We start from the raw sequence: 21,092 nt of genomic DNA on the forward strand, positions 1-21,092 counted from the left end.
TCACAAAAAAAAACCAGACCTGGAGAAAAACTGTTTATATATTTGAAAACAGCATAAAAAATTCTATTAGGATCAGGTATTTTCATTTGTGTGCCAAAAAAAAAAGCTTTTATTTTGTTCCCCAGTGTATTCTTTAAAACACCTGGAAGAAACTTTGGAAAAATCTTATTATATTGCTATTAAACTTCAAAGAGTAAATATCACTTCTGAAGAATTCTTAAAAGAATGATATCTATTACTATCTTTTAAAAGAAGCATTAAAAAGCTGTAACACAAAAAAAATACAACAGATAAAAAAAGAAAAGTTATTTTGAAATGACATATTCCTAGGTGCAATTTATGCTGATGCTAAGTACTGCACTTTGCTAACTTCTCAGCAATTAATACTTGCTAAAGAAGGTTTAAAAACAATTGCAACATTGTTGAAACAGGAGAAAAAGAAACAAAAGTCAAAATATTGTTGCAACAGGAGAAAAATATATAAATATTGCAAAATATTGTTGAAACAGGAGAAAAAGAAACAAAAGTCTTTGAAGAAAACAAAGACTTACATAAACAGAACAAACTGTTTACTTAATATCATGCAATGGTAGCAAAGAGGATGATTTTGAAAAAGAAGTGGATAAAAAGAGATGTCATATACATTCAATGCTAAAGTCAAAAAATAAAATTTGAATTGAATTTTGAGTGTGACAGCAAAAACAGGAAATGAGATGATTACGGAAAATCAGAGGGTGATAGAAAAATTTCAATCCCATATTTGAAATCAGTACAAAAAGTTCTATTAGACACAGTTTCTCTCTTCTGTGTCCCAAAAATCATGTTGACCAGTGATGTAGGTAGGGTTGCCAACTGAAAAAAATAAAAGTAGCTAAAAGCAAACAAAAAACTCTTTAAAAATAGCTAAAAAATTTTTCAAAATTCTCTAAAAAAATAGCTAAACAAAAAATAAAAACCTACCTTTAATTAATCTATTTTTAACTTTATTCAAAAAGTCCATTTGTCGCTAAATTCCATTACTTCTTCAATTTCTTCATTGTGTTCAAAAGATGGTCCTGCTTCAAACTGTAAATGTTGATATGATTTTAAAGTGCCTATTTTTCGAATGACATTTGCTGGCAATTCTTAATCATAGCTGCATTTCCCTAATCTTTTCAAACCACATCTAATCGTTAATATGCTACTGAGTGAAATAATATTCAATCTATTCCACAGTTTGGTCTTAACAATATTCATCTGGCTAAATAAACGCTCTACTTCTGCGTTTGAGTGAGGTAATAAAAGAATTTTTAAAACAAAATTGACTAAGTCTTGAAAGGGATTTTCTCTGGCAGCATCTCGGTATTGAGCTACCTCCATCCACAGGTTTATCGTGCTGGAAGTTTCTTTCCACTGGATTGTATGGATTTTCCTCCATTGAAAGTCAATGCGAGTTAATACGGCATCATCGGTGAAAAACATTTTCGCAAGGTTTATTATATCACTTTTAATTGGGTTGAGACAATGGTCAATACTTAGTGACGTCATTGTTTTCAACATTGATATATTGTCAGGTAACCTTTGCCGAAGTTGTTTTATTAGAGACAAAAGGAAGGCAATGCAGCGACTACGAATATTTTTCTTTTCTTTATCTAACAGTGCAGAATTGTTTATTTCAGTTTCAAACTGATAACCCAAATATGGATTGAGTGCTAAATGGTTTTCAGTCACTACATCATTTGTTATTTTTGTTCCTGGAACAACAATCTTAGAACAACAAGATTTTATTAAATTTAGCAAGTCCTGTAGCAACTTCGTAGGATCATTATTCTCAGATTCAAATATTTTATTTAATGTCTGAACTTCATCAAGTACAGGTTTAAGAAATAAAAGAAATAAGAAATTTCTTTGATCATCAAACATTGAGAACAAAATTTCTGCCGTATAACATCTTTCGTTTGTTCTGGCCAAATTAAAATTTGCCTTTAAATCATTCCATTGTTTCAAAATTCTATCAATAGCGGTCTGAATTGACATCCAACGAGTCTCAGTACTTTGTACTAATTTCAATGGTTCATTTCTATCATTCATCAAAGAATAGAGTTCCTTGTATTTGGATTGTCTAATCGTAGAATGAGAAAACCAATTAAATGTTTCTTTAATAAGAAATTCTATATTTCTTGGAAGGCCTTCTTTTGTAGCATGGGAAATAGCTAATTGTAATGAATGACAGAGGCAACGTACCAGAATCAAAGCAGGTACTTCGGCTTTGAGTTTAGCATATACACCATTATTGAATCCCATCATTACAGAAGCGTTATCTGTTCCAATCGCAACGGGTTTATGCAAATCCAAGGCATTATTTCTCAAGGAAAATTTAATTGCTTCACAAATTGCATCGGAATTGCACTCTTTAAGTGGTACTAAATCTAAAAAAGTTGTAGTTATGCATTTTTTATTTTGAGAGTGATATCTAATTACAATACCCAAAAGCTTGGAAATTGAAATGTCATTACTTTTGTCAATTAGTAAACTATAGTTGCTATCACCTATATCAACTATTAAATTTTCTTTAAAATGTGGTGCTAAAACATTTGAAATTATGGCTGAGCATTTTGTTCGTCCAAGAGTCAGATCATTACAACTTTTGCTATCTGAAAAATTTGTTGTACAGAATTTAGTTAGTTTGTCTACATGACTTACAGGACAACTTTCTGCTACAAAAAGTGCCGTATTTCCCTCTGTTCTTTGAACATTTGAACTTTTCATAAATGGAAGAATATTTGCACTCCGCTGAATACTAAACAATGGCTCGGCTTTTATATGTTTTTCAGTTTTCCTATGCTTTTCTAAATCACTTACTTTTGCTATCAAAATGCAGTTACAATATTTACAGCGACACTTTGTATTTTCTCCTTCTATTTCCTGCAACCAGTTTTTATACCTATCGTCACGTAGCCATTCTGTTCAAAATTTTTGAGTGTTATTTTCTTTCATTTGGCATTTTCACTGATAACAGGGTAATAAATAATAAATTGCAATACCAATAAATAATAGCAAATAATAATATCACAAAATGACACTATATTACAGCACTTGGTTACTCACGATGCGGAATGGGTAACTTATAAGGATTCCCAAATTTTGAATGTAACAACGATGACTATCAAACTTTATGAAAATTGACAAACTATTTGAATCGGGATTGGACCTGCTACTGCCAGTCGCGACGATAATGTCCATTAAGCTCCGTCCCCTTTACAAATGTTTACCATATTTGGTCATGATACGAAAACTTGAGCTCTGATTAGTGTTGCCACTTATTAAAAATAAGATTTGCGACTCATGCACGTAATTATTGCACATTAAAGATAATATAAATGAAGAAATTTATTAAATTTTAATAGTTTTATGAGATTTTTTTATTTTGTGAAAAATCTCTAAAATGTAGCTAAATTTACTTTAAAAAACTCTAGAAAAATCTCCATCGCTAAATTTCAAAAAAAGAGGCGCCAACTAAAGCAAAAACTCGCCAAATTTAGCGACTTTTTCGCTAAATTGGCAACACTAGATGTAGGGTCTACTTTTCCAAACTGCGGAAATTGTGCGAAATCAGAAGTTGCTCTATCATTCAGAATGCGAATCCCCGCCATGTTTCATTGTCTGAAATTGGTACAGTTTGGTATTGGTTTTTTGTTAAGATTATCATACTTTTTATTTTGAGTTTTCCATAAGAGCTAAATTTTACTCAGTAAACATGCAATATAATTGTTTTAATTCATCACAAACTGCTAGCTGTAATATATGGGTAACGCATTGCACGAGTCTAATATGAGATGACTGCTGAAGCTAATATGGGAGAATAAGTTGGGGATTTTCATCCTGTTTCGGAATTTTCTTCTTTCTTTCAGTTTCAGTTACAAATACATTTTCCTCATTTCCATTTTCTTCTAGTTTGAGAAAATTATCTTTTGAACATGTTTTTTTATTTTGTCTATATTTTGAAGTTCTGCGGCATGTGTCATACTTAGCACATTATCTATGCTGGCACTAATAAATTGTAATTGCTCCATATCAAAGTTACATAAGTTACACTTTCTTTACATCAGCTGAGTTACGCTTTTCTTCTGTATTAATAAGGGCTAAAGTTTTAGTTAGAACTTTGTTAGGATTCCAACATTAAAGAAATTATTTAGGTCCAACCATGGGCTATATTCTGGTCACTTATCTTTTGTCTCTTCTTTCAGAGATTAATGATACAAAATGAGACGAAATTCATCCCTCTGAGACAGAGGAGATTCTGTTAGATAGATTATACATGTTTGGGTTATCTGCACATGCAACATAGTACAGAATTTTAACTAATAAAATTATAAAATTTTTGAAAATGCAGAGTATGAAATTATAGTTCATGTTATAAAGAAAGCATGAGGTTCAAATAGAGCATTTAATATTAACAAAGATATGTTTTTGTTTTATAACAGTTTTACGGATTGTAAGGTCAAAATGTTTTGGGTAACATAGTCTAAACAAATAGAAATTTCAATAATCTAAGTTACAAAAGTGTGCATACTTACAAGGGGAGGGCACGACCTGGGAAATTCACTTTGGGATGAGACTTGGTATATAGGTAGTACTCCTTTACGATGTTCAATCCTCAAAACAAGAAAGCGCAATGGCCAGCCAATTTTAAGAAAAAGGCCTTTAAAAATTCGAGCTCAGCTTATGTACTAATAAGTTTCGCTAGGTCAGCAGCTGCTGAGCAGCTCAGTCGACATCGTTCTTGGCTACTACCAAGTCGTTCAGGGTTCAAATCTCGGTCTCAATTAGTATATTTTTTTTTTCTTTCTAAAAATTTTTTAAAGTAAGTATTTTGAATATATATAAATATTAAAATTTTATTATAATAAATAATTTCATTTAAAAAAATGTTTAACACATATTGCATATAATTTTAATTATAATAATACAAAATAATTAATAATAGTTATAAATAATTAGTTATGAAACAACAGTTTTCATTTATTATTCTATTGTATCAAATTTTTCGAAGGTTACTACTATTATTAATTCTCACCACTTAAAAATAAAAAGTATAAAACATGTCTTTTATATTCATCCTTTACTTCCATTTTAACAAAAATGGACAACTAAAATGTTTCCAACTCCAACAGCATTATATAAATGAGATCCAATTTAACACTTCAGTGTGAAAAGTATCACATTAGACTGACATTTTCAACAGCAAAACAAGATTTTTCTCAAGGTCATAAAAATGCGCATGGACTTATGGACTGACTTGATATTTGGAGTGTCAGTTTACTTTTGGATTTCGAAGAGATCATAGTGTTCCGTAATATATCACACCATAATACAAATAGTTTCAATATTTTACAGTAAAATGTCTGTGAATGAAGATACTATCAGTTTACCAACAGTTGATGATGATGATTATTAATACACTTATTATTTTGTATTATTATAATTAAAATTATATGTAATATGTGTTAAACATTTTTTTAAATGAAATTATTTATTATAATAAAATTTTAATATTTATATACAGTCAAACCTGTTTTTATGCGGGGGATAGGGACCGCATTAAAAAAAACGCATTAAAAAAAATCTCACGAAACTTCACGAATGGCTGTAAATAATAGTTTTCGCAACACAATTAAAAAAATAATTTTTTTATGCGGTCAACAGGGACCGCATAAAAAAAGTCTCACATAGAAAATAACTCAAAACCGTACGAAATAGAATTTATTGACAACAGATGTCAGCACTTGACTGCATCGTCTGGTCTATCGTCTGTTTTACATATTTTTGTCCAGGTGGTGTTTTGTTGACTTAAAAAGTAAATTATTTCATTTTTCGCATATTCATGCAATAATATTACTATAATAAGTGCATTTATGCTATAATAAGTTTATTTAGCTATAATAAGTCAACGTGAGACATGACGAATCGCACGAGACTAGTCGCCAACTATACCGCACAAATTAAAAATTCGCATTAAAAAAATCGCACAAATAAAAATCGCACATAAAAAGAGCGCATAAAAACAGGTTTGACTGTATATTCAAAATACTTACTTTAAAAAATTTTTAGAAAGAAAAAAAAATATATACTAATTGAGACTGAGATTTGAACCCTGAACGACTTGGTAGTAGCCAAGAACGATGTCGACTGAGCTGCTCAGCAGCTGCTGACCTAGCGAAACTTATTAGTACATAAGCTGAGCTCGAATTTTTAAAGGCCTTTTTCTTAAAATTGGCTGGCCATTGCGCTTTCTTGTTTTGAGGATTGAACATCGTAAAGGAGTACTACCTATATACCAAGTCTCATCCCAAAGTGAATTTCCCAGGTCGTGCTTTCCCCTTGTTAGTTAAGGAGAAATTAGATGGTGATATTTCGAAAAATACTTACAGATGGCTGGATGTGATTGTGATCAGTGGTGATATTCGGCGGGTTCGCACAGGTTCGGCCGAACCCGTTGTTAAAATTTTCAGTTTTCTGAACCTTGTTAAACACACGGAACATTTCTCAGTGGGTTTGTTTTTTTTAAAAAATATATTAAAATATGCGTATTATACTCTGTAATACTACTAAACTAGATCCTTATACCCCGTTCGTACCGAGCATTTCAATCTAGATTGTGAGCAAGGCCAGGGAGTATGTCTTGTTGTGATCTCTCTCGACCGTTTCAATCGAGGTTTAATCGCGATCGATTCAAGAGAGTTCTTGAAAGTAGATCCAGTGATAAGAGAGATCCCAGAATGCCATGCGCGCGAGATAATACAAGATGGCTGTCGAACATGTGTCGGGGCTATGGACAGCAAAAGAAAAAGTATAATGTATCTCGAGAGATGATGACACGTGTATTTCCAGAAGCGCCATTTTGCGGTAAAGATTACCCCTGCCTAAAAAAAAAAAAGGTTGACGACAGCCCTAAAATAGTAACGTTACCTGCCCTTCACCCATGCCTCGTTACGTTAACGGTACCTGTCCACTGATTGTTAGATATACGGTTGCAAGAAAAGGTATTGTATTTATTTCTATTCAAAACTTCCATTTCATTTGTCGGTGATTGTCAGGGGAAAATTTTCTGCTAGCGAACCACTTGTTAAATATTTCGAATATCACCACTGTTTGTGATGGATAAGATTAACAGCATATTCAATGGTTCAGTAATTGATGTAGAATCATTAAAAAAGATGGAGTTAGTGGCATAAATTGTAAATTGACCTGTAAATTGAGATCAAACAGGCCATGTGCTTCATACAGGTAGCACACCAAAACTTCAATTTGACTTTTCTCTGTTCTGAGCTCTTCAAGTTTGAATACAGTGGAACCTCGGTATACGACCTTAATCCGTTCCTGATGTTTGGACTTATACCGAATAGGACGTATACCAAACCAACCTTTCCCATAAGAAGTAGTGTAAAAATGATTAATCCGTTCTCATGTAAAAAAACCCCTCTTGATATGGTATATTAATGGGGTTGTAAAATAATTTAAACACTGTTTGAGCACATTAATAAAAATTAAATTTTATTATAGATTTTTAAAGTTATTACAGTGTATTTTATTATATTATTTAAATCATTAAATCAAAATCAAATCAAATCAAACTCTCCTTAATACTAATAATCTGTTTAGAAATTGATTTAACCCCTTTCGCAACGTTAGCAGATTTAATGTCGTCTTTATTTTTTACGATTGTCGATATCGTCGTTCTCGGAATACGGTATGCAACAATTAAATCTCGACACGCATGCCACCTTCATATTTCTCAACGATCTCTTTTTTCAGTTCCATTGTGATTCTAGTTGTTTTTTAGTTTTCTGTTGCTTTTCATTTGCCTTTTTGCAATTCATGATTAATAAAAACAATAAAATTTTACTTACAAATTAAAATCAGAAGAAATTTAACAAAGTTATAAACCGTGGGACCGCGAACGTCTAGTCTGGTCTAGTACACTGATAGTGCTGCTTGTTCATAGATGGCACATATAATTGAATTAAGTTGTATACCGAACAAAAGTCGTATATCGAGCAAAATTTGTTTCGTCCAAACAGGACGTATTCTAAAGCAGACGTATACCGAGGGTCCACTGTATTTGAAAACAGTACAAAAAATTTCTTTGTAAAAAGGGCTGTTGAAAATTATAATTTAATAAAGTAAAAATTACATTACAAATACTAGACACATCTTCAGACTATCCTTAGACACATTTTTTTAGACTATTTTACATATTTGTGCAGAGAAGTAGTCTACAAAGAAAGGTCATCTCTGCAGTGGAGAATAGTTGTTCCTGGGGATTGGACATGGCAAGAGTGAAGGAAAAAAATGTTCAAATCAAAAAATGAACCATAAAATATTGTTTACTGTCCTTTTAACTACAAAATGCAACAAACTGCGTATCTGTATCACATTCACTTTTCAAGATACATGTGTTTAAGTAAATGGCTTTTCCAAAAGACTCAAAATGTGGAAACGTAAAATAGTCAAAAATGAAAATTTTGTAAAATGCTATGGATGCAAAATGAATCCATTGTATGAAAGTGTCAAAACCCAGCATCATTACTATGCTTCTTCTTCTTTGCTAACTTCCAAACATTATTGGGCTGCAATTTGAAAAAAATTATAGACCTATAAATTTCCACTGTCGTCTGTCTGTCTTTCCTTAATCCCGAGAACAGAATTAGATAGATGAAATCTGAGACCAGATATGTAAGATATGAAATGTTAACCTTAAGGGCAGGAGGCCCTAAAGGTTAACATTGGAAAAATCTTATTATATTGCTATTAAACTTCAAAGAGTAAATACCACTCCTGAAGAATTCTTAAGACTTATTTTAATTCAGAAGTTTCCCCGAAAGCAGTTAATAGATGATCGGCACAACTCTATTGTTAAATAAATTAAAAATACGATTAAAAATTGCAGCCTGGCATTGTGACCACATAACAATAAATAATTTGATTATTGCCTTCTAATTTGGGCAATGGTTGCACCATATTATTTCACCAAAATATCTAAACAATTTAAAAAAATATATTCCTTTTAAACAAACTTGCTAACTTTTTGTTTATCTCTAATCCTAATGTTTCTAGGTCTAGATTGGGACTTCCCTCTCTTACTGATTACATTAAATATTTCAATTGTTCATTTTCCCAATGTTCTGCAGGTTCCCCAATGTTCAACCCATAATCTAACTTGCATTTTTACCTCCTCTTTTAGGCTAGCTCTTTCTATTAGGTCTTATATTTATTGTTCTTCTCAAAGCATTTGTAATGTCAAACAATTTTTACATTTTGATTTATTACATTTTAAATAAATAAATATATATATATATATATATATATAAACACCTACTCTAACGTGTGATTTTTCAGTTGATCTATGTTCTCTTAATTTATTTGTTCATTTTATGTGTTTGTTTTACCTTATTTTTTATGTGCATTTGTTTTTTACATGTATATTTTTTTTGTTTTATTATTATTATTGTTTTAAGAGTCTTTTTTTTAATTGAATTGGGGAAGGAAGTGAATTGTCCAGCAACATTTCCTATTGTGTCTGTAAAATAAATAAGTCATGACGGTCAACTTTTGCATGAACTGATGTGGAATAATCTGTTGCTTTCATGGCTTCAATATTTTAATTCTGACTTCTTTTGACCACAGGGAATTTGAGTGAAAATATTCTTTCTACAGATGCTGAAAAAAACAAAGAACTAATTTTATCAAATTATTAATAACTTGGAACTTAAGATACTTTTCATGTATTTTATTAAATATTTTGATCAATCTGTCAGATACATTGACTTTGACTTTTTCTTTCTTCCATCTCTCCAAGTGTTCGGTTAATATTGTATTTATTAGTGCTCGCTGATTGAATTATCAAATTTAATCAGAAAACAATCTCCTCTCCGAGCCAGAAGCTTCTATTCTAAAAACTATCTGCTCGAGGTTTAGTGGCAGTCTGTCATATTAATACTCATAGAAATGGATAGCCAGTTCCACAAAGAACATCATTTTGACATTCGACACCCAAATTGCCTTCTTTTGTGATTGTTGGATACTTGATTCAGTTTGTCTGTATATACTGAATCCACTATGCTGTTATCAATGCCAACAGTTTGGCCATTCTACAATATCATGTCGTGGCACCAATCTTTATGCCAGATACGGTCTTTCGGATTACAAAAGTACCACATGTAGTGCTGCTTGTTGTGTGAATTGCAAGAGGGCTTATTCCTCCTATTCACATACTTGTCCCTTGTGACAGTGGGAAAAAACAAATACACCAATTAACTTGAACATTACTTTTGTCAAGGCTAGAAAGATCATAATGCCTCCAATGCCAACCAACAGCCTATGTATGCCACTGCACTCATTAAATCTGTCAAATTTATTGCTATTCAAATTAATATTTCTGTACTGTCACACGAATCCCTGACATGAAACGGGTGTTGCCCGATTTATCAGGCACACCGCATGCTAAGCAAGCACCGAGAATTTGCCCGTCTAGCATAGAAAGGCTTCTTAATATTGCTGAAAATGTTTGTAATTCCATTAAATATCTGCTGGTGTAAGTACATATGGTATTTGTTTGCATTACATTTAACTTTGAGATGGTATCAGTGTTATTTATAGTTAAAATTGTGTATGGTGCCATCTGTTATGATATATTATTAAAAAATAGCTTTTATATTATGAATTATTATAGAAAGGTAAAAAAGGCTTAATTTTGAGGATAGAGATGAGTTCTATAAAAATATTGTGCTAATAATCAGCAATAATTATAAAATGCTAATAATCAGCAAAATTTTCAAGTTTGACCCACTGAAGATACGACATATGACCCCCTCTGTCTCCCTATCCTCTAGAGCAGGGATGGGCAACCTGCGGCCCACATTCATATATTTTGCGGCCCGCGATGCATAAAATGTGAATAAATATATCAATTTCTCAGCTTAAGGAAGTACGCAGCAAAAATTCAAACGTTATTTTTATAACTTATGTATGTGAAGGTGAATAGTTTTTCCCGCAATGAATTTAGTAAAAATTAAAACAAGAAACCGGCTAACAGACACATGGAAACTAATTTAAAACTAGCAGTGACGAATATTTAACCAAATATTTCCAATATATTACGTTTACATCAGTTCCAGAAGCTAAATTAAGTATAACCAATCCTAATCTAATTTATAATTATATATGAATAAATAATTCTGATTTACCGACATTTTTTTTTCCTCTTTCTCTTGTATGCAGCCTGCATCAGTTCAAAAGTCTTAAAATGCAACCCTTACATAGAAAAAGGTTGCCCATCCCTGCTCTAGAGTACTGTACTCCAAAATTTAATAGCATCAATGCCCCTTATAGACAAGTTACCATGCCAAATTTTGTTTCTTAATCGTTACCTCATCCTGAGACATTAAATAAAATAGACATGCATGCATGTGCTCATGGAACTTTTTCCTGGGTTTTTTACTTTTACTGGGTCTATGTCGAGATTTGCAAAAACCTGGAGGTTCAAACTTTATACAATTACAACACTTTCTATGTTATGTATATAACAGCTAGAAAAGTAAAACTAAACTGTCTATTCAAAATGGCGCAGATGGTCAGCCAAGTTATAACAGTACTTAACATACAAAATTAATGTTGTAACAATTTAATGATTATTTAAATACTACTAAAATATTGTCCATTTTATGATATTACTGATTACAGTTGATATAAATTTTGTTTAATTCTGAAAAATAAGCAGGATATGTCGGAAATATACCTCCAGTCGTACGTCAGAAATATAAGTTGTCGGAGAATTTTTGGTAATTCACAAAATTTTCTAAATATTTGCAAAGTGAAAAACTCAACTTTCTAGAGAATAGCTTTAAAAAAATTAACACTTAAGCTTGAAAAAAGAGAATAGATCTGTAGTAAGAGCCAGGAATTTTGTATAGAATATATGGCTCCAGCAAAAAAGGGAAGCTCTGACTGGCTCCAGTTCCAAAACTCTGCTTCATACTACAGTGAAACCTGTATAAATTGGACTGGTACAATATGAATATTTTTTCTTGTTTTGGTAGTTTCCATTTTGAACAGGTTATTTTAACACAAAAAAAATTAGTGTTCCCGAGAATTTTTTCTTTTAGGCCAGTTTCCGTTTTATTAAGGTTCCATTTTGGACTGGTTTTACTGCATATACTTCCATCTTAGTGCAAAATTTAGATGGTGTAATGATGGTCCAAAACTCCCTGCAAGGCCTTACAACTAGGCCTATCAACATCAAAACCTTCATATGGAACTCTGTGACATTTGAACTATATTTCTAGTGTAATGCCTTTTTCTTTTTCACAGTAAAACATGTTTATTTCCTGCACATACTAATTCATCCAGTGTAAATAAGACTTGTCATCTGTAACAACATCTAAGCTGTTTTTGAGCAGCAAATCTCCTTTTTTCGGTCATTGGAGTAACTCTGATTTTCTAATTGCTTTTCAATGATTTTCAAAAAAAGGAATATTCAGAATTGAATAACCAACTCGTGCAACGGAAAATCTGCATGTTCAATTTCTTTGTATGCACATGTGCGGAAGAAAATGGAGAACAATTACAATTAACATTAACTTCAGATATCTGAAAGGTCATCATTGTTGCATTATTTTTCTGATTCACTTGGTGCACTCGGGCACTCATGAACCTACCTCATATTCTATTCTTACCAAAATTCATGAAAATTATTTTCTATGAAGTCTGTCCAAAAAAAGACCAGACTTTTGTCATACAAACTTTATCACTGTGATTTCAATATTATACATTTGTCCCCTTCAAAGTACTTCCCCTTGTTTGCAATGCCTTGTTCGCATTGTTTTTTTCACTGTTGGAATGCTTTCTGGAACTCGTTTTGTGAGATGGCACATGGCCGCTGCTGCAAATTTTGTTGAATCTCATCTACAGTTTGAAAAACAATGTTTGAACAGTTTGAAAAACCTTTTCAACTTTGGAAATGGGAAAAAGTCTGCAGGGGCCAAACCTAGCGAGTACAAGGGTGGGCTAAGGATGGCCATGTCGTTAGCAGCCAAAAATTGACTGACAAGCAGAGATGTGTGACATGACATGTTGTCACGATGTTTATATAAAATTTATATAAAATGATAGAAACAGATTATAAACAAACAAAACAATAAGAGGAGTTCATTATTCAAACAATATTTTGAAAAATTTCACTTAAAAATTAAATGTTCACCCGGAGTTGGATCCAGAAAATTCACCTGGAGTGGAATTCGAGCTGTAATCGGGACCCCTACTCCAAAGCTCTGGATAAAATTTCAACTTCTGTTATATAAACTTAACACATTAAGCACTATGTGTTGCAAATATGCAACACATTACATTACATTAAAAGAGTAGAGAGGTTGTCTGTATGTGCACAGACTTTACCTCTAAGAAATTAGAAGTGGTGAAATTGAAATTAGAAGAGGAAGTGATAGTAAGTAGGGAGAGAAAGATTGAAGGGCAGTGTCGGATCATTGGGCGTCTGCATCGTAATTGTTGAACAAGTAAAAATACAGTTACAAGACAAAATATGTACAGTGATACAGTATAAAAACAAACATGACAAGTTTGCGCATGTAGGCGAGTGTGTACAGCAAAGGAGAGTATCAGACACAATGTTTTAACAATTACAAAGTATGCAATTTATTACTGCTTTATATATATAATTTATACAAATACTGACACTCGATAAAGGAGTGGAGCATTATTACATAAAGTTAGATATAGAACAAAACATGAATATTGGTTATTGATATGGCTAAGTCATGTATTTACATGGTTAGTGCTGTAGATTGGGTTGGCAAAGAGATAAAACATTACAATATTTAACATTAAAAACATTGAAGAACCTAGTAGATATAAACCCAGTGGGTCTAATTTGCATATGCACAGTACAGTCAAATCGTGGGTTGAACAAATTGGGCGTGTGGCTGGCCTACCTTAAATGATATCAGCCAGTCTATCATTGATCCAGATGTGAGATACGGCTGTGTCACCCATCTTGCTGGCTAATGGAATTTGTGGGCCTGAGTTTTTTTGTGTTGCGTATGAAATTCTTCATTTTTGTCGATAGTTTTTTGTTATCAAGAATGTCAGCAGGATTGGGGGGGCAGTTGAGTGCTGCTTTGGAGACATTCTTTGAAGAGTTCAGCACATTGTTGGTTGTATTTGTTGCAGCTGAAGAAAAAATGTAGCGTGTCGTCTTCACTCTGTCCATCACAATCACAGATGCTATCGATTTGCTTACCAAAACGGTGCAGGTATGATGCGAAGTTTGCATGTCCTGTAAGGCACTGGGTCACCTCTGCATCTGGGCTGAAGTATTTGGCTTTTTTAAGATGCGCAAAGGAAGGTATGATGATGTGACATATCCTTCCTGTATCAGCACAGTCCCACTCCTTCTGCCACATATCATTGGCTATGTGTTGTAAGTGATGTTTCAGGGAGATTGCATGTAACTTCTTGTAGGTAGTTTTGAAGGTAATGTGCAGGCTGACTTGACCAACTTGTCGGCCAATTTATTACCTTCGTGGCCCTTGTGAGCTGGGATCCAACTAAACTGTAGGTTACAGTTTCTTCCCAGGTTTTGAGCAGCCTTTATCACTTCAGCAGCTAGAACAGATGAGTTCTTTTGGTAGTTTAAAATGTTAAGGGCCACTTTACTGTCAGTAAAGTGGCCCTTAACATTTTAGCTTGGCCTGAATTACAGTACAGTGGGCTTCCAACTTAAGGTGTGCCTGGTATGTCTTGTGACCGTTCTTATGGAGGATGACAATACTAGACCCTGTCCTGTGTTTGCTCTTTGAGCCATCAGTATATACATACCAGTTAGTGCAATTATGCATGGTTTTATCAAAGTTCACGTTTACTTCGTAATTGTTTGTGTTACTTGGGTGCTGTTGGAATTCATTCTTTGCAGGGATTCTGTCCGATTTAGAGTCTTTGATTTGGTTTACAAGATCAAGACAGCCTTCTGGAAGACTGCTGTTAGTAATATAACACTGTATCTTATTGTCTGTCCAGTTATTAAAGTCAGTCTTAGTGAGGGACCAGAACCAAGCCATGTAGTTTCATTGGATGTATATGGGAGTTTTTCTGGCCATGACGAGGAGGGCATTAGTGGCTGCCGTCCTATAAGATTTACATATTTTAATTGCGAAGCTTCTTTGTAAGGAGAGAAGTTTACGTCATACATGAGTGTTTTTTAGTGCCTCATACTAAACAGGTATAGCATACAGAATAGCTGTTTCAATTACTGCCTTGTAGATAAGACAGCAGTTGGTTGGGTTTATTCCCCAGTAGTTTCCGGTAATCCAAGTAAGTAGGTTGCTTTTTCGTTTGATCCTCTGTTGGAGACTATTAACATTATGATGCCAATTGAGGCGTTCGTCGAAGTAAATCCGCAGATACTTCAGTTCACGAGCCACTTTGATTCTATTATTATCGATGAATATGCTTAGAGCACATTTTTATTGGCCTCGTTTATTTTTCCATGTGAGTACTAGTGCCGTGCATTTCTTGAAGTTGATGGGGAGCTTATCTGTCTTGCTCCATTTATAGATGATTTTAGGGATTCATTAGTGATTTGGTCAGGTGGTTAGTTTTTGTTAGCTGCAAGGAGGAGAAGATCGTCTGCATATGCCTGGATTGTTACATCGTCATTGTGTGGGAAGGAGCACAGAAGATGGTTGAAGGTCAGGTTCCAAAGGCCAGGCCTGCACCAAGATCCCTGCTGGGCGGTCCTGGTTTATTAACCTGCTAACTGAGAAAGTATTTGTAGCAATTATTGCTTGCCTTTCCGAGAAATAACTTTGAAAGAGTACAAAAAGGTTTTTTGGACATTTAGTTTGTCTGAGGCAGTTGAAGATGCTCAGCCACCGCAAGTGGTCAACAGCTTTTCGGAAGTCTATACTGACCATAATCCCATGTTTGTTTTTTGGACCATGCCCAATTTATAAATTCTTTCACTGCCAGGAGTACATCCGTTGTCGACTTTCCTGAGCGAAACCCAAATTGATTTGGATGTTGGTTGTTTGTTTTGTGCAAATGCCAGTTTATCCTGTTAATCAAGAGGCCATGTTAATCAGGATCTTTCCCATGACAGGTAGAAGTGTAATTGGTCTGCAATCTTTTGGTGTTTTTGGGCAGTCACATTTAGGGATTAATTTGATGTTCCCTGCCTTCCAAGCTTTAGGGAAACATCCAATCCCTAGGCACTCGTTATACAAATGAACGAAAGCGATAGGAATTTCATTAAATGCCGCCTTTATCATTTCTGGCGTTATCCCATTTAATCCTGGTGCTTTCCTGTTTGCTAGTTTCATTATGGCCCTTTGGACTTCCTGAAAGGAGAAGGGATTGTCAATGTTGGTGTTCATATCTCTTGCGTTTTCTGTCTGTATTTGTTTAAGGTCTTCCAAGTCCTCTTCAGTGTTGTCATTTATGATGTGCGTGTCTAAGATGTTGTGAATGTTATCGATCATGTTGTAATTTTGGTCTTCATTCTTATTTTTGGTTAGTATGTCCAGAATGTTTGCTTCTTTTATATTTGTTGTAGATGATCTGATATAGAGTATTCCATGGACCATTTTTGTTTTCTTTGGAACAAAAGTCTCTCCAGTAATCTGTTCTTGTTTTATTTATTTGTTTTTTGTAGTTTTTAAGCATCTTGTTGTAGTTTTACTTTAGCCTTGTTTTCTTCTGTTCATCTGTCTTTGTAAAGTTTTTTTGGATTTTATTCTCTTTTGTTCCTTGCCAATTCCTCTGTCCACCAGTGTGTCTTGTTGTGGTTTGTGATTTTTTTTCGGTAGTAGAATTTTTGGCAGCTCTTTTAATTGCTGTTGTGACATGCTCCACGTATCGGTCAAGGTCCTCCTTGTTGCCAATTTGTGAGAAGTCATATTCCCTCCAGATTTTGCTGAAGGTTTTCTTAAAAAGGTCACAATTTGTCTGTTTTTGATAGCATATTGTCATATCATTGTTCCGAATATTAGTATCTCTAAGTTGAATCTTAATATAGCGATGATCACTCGCCGACGGGACACTATATGTTGAAATCTGTGCTGTGTTACTTTGGAGCAACATGCTATCCATATAAATGTAATGGAAACAGTTAGAGCAAGGCCTGGGGTCATGGAAATTTTACTTGGCCCAGTAAATTTTTTTATATAATACTAATAGGAATTTAATTTTTTCACCTAAAAAGAAAAAATGAAATATAAGCAAAATTTGCCATTTCTAATGTTTTTCTTGCACAATATCATTTCAATACATAACACAAAAACAAATATTTAGGAAAAAATTGTTCATTTAGTGAACATAAACAGTAAAAAAACACAGTAGGTCTATTATTTTAGTGATTATTGTAGTTTTCTTCAATTTATATTGTTCCATTTATGCAATCTTGATTATGGCAGAAGTTCTGATGATTAGCATACAAGATGGCATAACATAATAAAAAAAAATCATTCAGGCTATGTGTTGCAGAATTGCAACACTTAAAAATTAAGGGGAAAAAAAAAAGGTTTTTTTAACAATGCAAACAAAATTATTGGGCTGCAATTTGAAAAATTGTTGACCTATAAATTCCCACTGTCATTCGTCTGTCCATACTTAATCTCAAGAATGGTGTTAGATAAATGAAATTCAAGACCAGACGGGTTAACCTTAGGGGCGGGAGGTCCCAATTAACTATATACGAACTTCTGATGCAAATTGGAAGTCACATTATTTCAATTAAAAAATTTTCCTCCAAAGGAGTTAGATGACCGGCACGACTCCATTGCCGACGGAAAGGTGCGATGTACGACAGCAAGAGACAGTACTAATTTGAAGTGGAGAAGATGTATTTTAAATTAAATAAATTAAAAATTGCAGCCTGGCATTGTGACCATGTCACAATAATTGCTTGTATTAAATGCCATTTATATTTGTGCTGTTTTGTCCATAAAAAAAAAAAGGATGGTCCAGGTCGATAATTTATGCCTTTCTATCGTGGCGTTTAATGTATTAAAAAATAGTTTTGTATATTGAAGGCTTCTGCATATATTGTTGCATGACATCTTACTTAATTTTAACACATCTTGTAATTAAAATTGAATATATTCACCTTCAAATTATTTGAACAGTTACATTTATGTATATTCTTCTCGGTTTTATTTTTATTAATTTTTTGTCTATAAAATTATTAATAAAATAAAAAACAGAAAAACAGTATTTTTCTTTTTAGCAATTATAATAAATCATATTGTATCACAGTTTAATGTACAACAAACTAAATATTTCTTTCATATGCCTATACAGTTCCATATAAATTCAAATTTTTTAGTCGGTCTTGAATATGTTTTTCTCGTAATAGATTAGTTTAATGGTGATTTAATATCCGATATGTTGTTTCACTATAAATCATGCATTTTTTTTTTTTTTTCGGCTCAATCATTTCAATGTATTAAATGATTTATATCTTAAAATATCAAAATTTAAATATTTTTGTTGAAATGTAAGTTTTTAACAAATATATTCAAAAAACTTAATTACTGAATTGATCTGTGCAAAAAGGTCGGTTTTCCCTTCTTTTTCCCCTTGAACAGTGTAATAAGAATTTGTTTTCTGCACATTGTTACAATATTTTTTATGTTCATCTAAATCAGCGTTTCTCAAAGTGGGCGATAATGCCCACTTGTGGTGATGAGTAAATCTAGGGAGGTGCTGGAGGGAACGGTGATCAAAGGTAAAAGTTCCCTTTCCTCTGTCAAACAGATAAGAGGAAACATTGCATTTAATTGTTTCTAGATGTCGAGAACGATGTACGGTAAGGGCACAAAGTGTGAGATTCGTAGAAAAGTTTTCCTAAGAATATTTCCAATCCTTTCTCACACGAGGGGCGTTGGGTATAACTTTATGGAACAAAGGGGGCGGTGGATCGAAAAAGTTTGAGACTCACTGATCTAAATAATGTGACAATTGTGATTATTTGACAAAGATATTAAAGTTCACCCAAGTTTGTTGAGTAATTTACAGGAATATGTGAGTTTTTCCTGAAGTTAGAATTTTGGTGAGTGCTTAGTGAAGGCAACAGAATAAAAATTTCCTTCATAAATAAAAATATCAATTTAATAAAGATGAAAATATGTATGTACTTAATGTGATAGTTATTGAAAACTTCATTTTAAAGATAATTTTAGAATAAATTATATTTGAATTTTAAGTGTTTTGTAACAATTTTAGTTCTTATCATAATAAAACGACAAGCTTTGTTTTCAGATGTGCGGAGTAATATCAGAGCACACAAAAAAAATGTGCACTAGATCTCATAGGTGTCCGCAACACACCGACGAACAGAGGCGGACCGTCCGTCACTTTTTATTGGGAAGACAAGGGTATGTCGAAATTTCATTTTTGTTAAAATATTTGACAAATTTAGAAAATTATTATAATAAAACATTTCTAATTGTTATTTTTACAGTGTTTCTTAATTGCTTTATTTATTTCACAGAATTATTAGTTTAAAAAATTGTATGTATTAACTAAATAAGAACTTCTGATGCAAACTAGAAGTCACATTATTTCAATTCAAAAATTTTCCTTGAAAGGTGTTAGATAGGTGATCGGTATGACTCTATTGTTAAAGAAAAAGTATGGTGTGTACGGGGCAAGCAATTTGAGATGGAAAGCGCATATTTTTTAAACTAAATAAATTAAAAATATGATTAAAATTGCAGCCCGGCATTATGACAATGCCACAATAAATAATTGCTCATTTCTCTTAAAATTTCACCATGTCTACCTGCTTGTTTTAACTTAAATTTTATTTATTATTCCCCAGAATTTCCTTGGGTCTTTCTGAAAGTATAAACATTTCTCAAAATTTCTATGATGATCATACTTTTCTTTTTTTTTATAAATTTATTATAAAATTTCTTAGTCTTCAGATAATTAAGTTTTCTAGACTTGGATGTCTTTTGAATGTACATAATTTAGTAATTTTTTTTTCTTTATTTAGTTTTAATTTTAAAACAAACTATCAAACCAGGGGTTTAAAGAAAATTTTTTCTTATTATTCCTTATTATTGTAACAATTACGAAGCTTTGGAGATTATTTTGCCACATATTGTATAATTCAACATCAGATAAATTTAAATAATGTTGTTTACTATTTTTACAAACTTTTTGGAAGTTTGATTGGGAATTTATATTTATATTATATTATCATATCCATCTGAGCAAAGGGAAATTTAAATCACTATCATTATCTGTTACTTGAAAATACACCCAAATTAGGAAATAGTCTGATAAATCTTCCTCCAAAACCTAGAGCATAACACGCTTTCGATGAAATTCTCGGAACAAATCACAAATCTGCCATAGAAACTCGAATAAGTATAATTGACAAGAATATTTATCCCATGCTTCCTTAAGTATAAATAGTTTATTCTCAATTACATCTAGCAAATTCTTACTGGTACAGTAGAGACTCGTAAATCGGCACCCCGGTAATCAGAACGATTTTCAGTCGGACTGTGTCGTGCCGAATCGAACGTTTTTGATACTAAATTTACTTCTAAAGTATAATTTTCATGTTTTTATATTCTTCAATATATTTATTTTGTTTGTACAAAATGCAGAAATAATTTTTAACGATACGATAGCCTCGATTATTATTATAAAAATTTTCGTTAGGCTTAAAATCGACGAAAAATTCAACACGAAGCGACACGCAACGGAGAAAAATTCAACAGGAAGCGACACGCAATGGAGAAAAATTTGAGCATCGGATAGGTTAATATATTTTTTCGTACATAAACCGTAATCGGAACAAATGACTAATCTGAACAACCCCAGTCTCCAATTGATTCCAATTTTCGGTTCACTACTGTACTGTTATCAGTATTATCTTTTGATTTTCATATATTATATACATTACTATTTTGCCTCTAGTATTTTGAATCCATACACTGTGATCCTCATGTTAAAATCACCTAGTTGCAATATATTATCAGTTCCATAAAGCCACATTTTAATCATTTCAAATATCTTACCCAAATTAT

General features: G+C 32.7%; 1 protein-coding gene across 1 annotated transcript in view; it reads left to right on the forward strand.

The window, feature by feature from the left end:
• The window catches only part of Sgf11 (SAGA associated factor 11kDa), a 53,640-nt gene that overhangs the window by 21,718 nt on the left and 10,830 nt on the right, over positions 1 to 21,092 (forward strand). The window contains exon 7 of the mRNA XM_067284763.1: positions 19,309 to 19,424. Coding sequence (XP_067140864.1) covers positions 19,309 to 19,424 — 116 coding nt within the window. The remainder of the gene's footprint in view (positions 1 to 19,308; positions 19,425 to 21,092) is intronic.

The sequence above is a fragment of the Centruroides vittatus genome, unplaced genomic scaffold, assembly GCF_030686945.1.
Source record: "Centruroides vittatus isolate TY-2023 unplaced genomic scaffold, ASM3068694v2 scaffold_1444, whole genome shotgun sequence".
Taxonomy (NCBI): Eukaryota; Metazoa; Arthropoda; class Arachnida; order Scorpiones; family Buthidae; genus Centruroides; species Centruroides vittatus.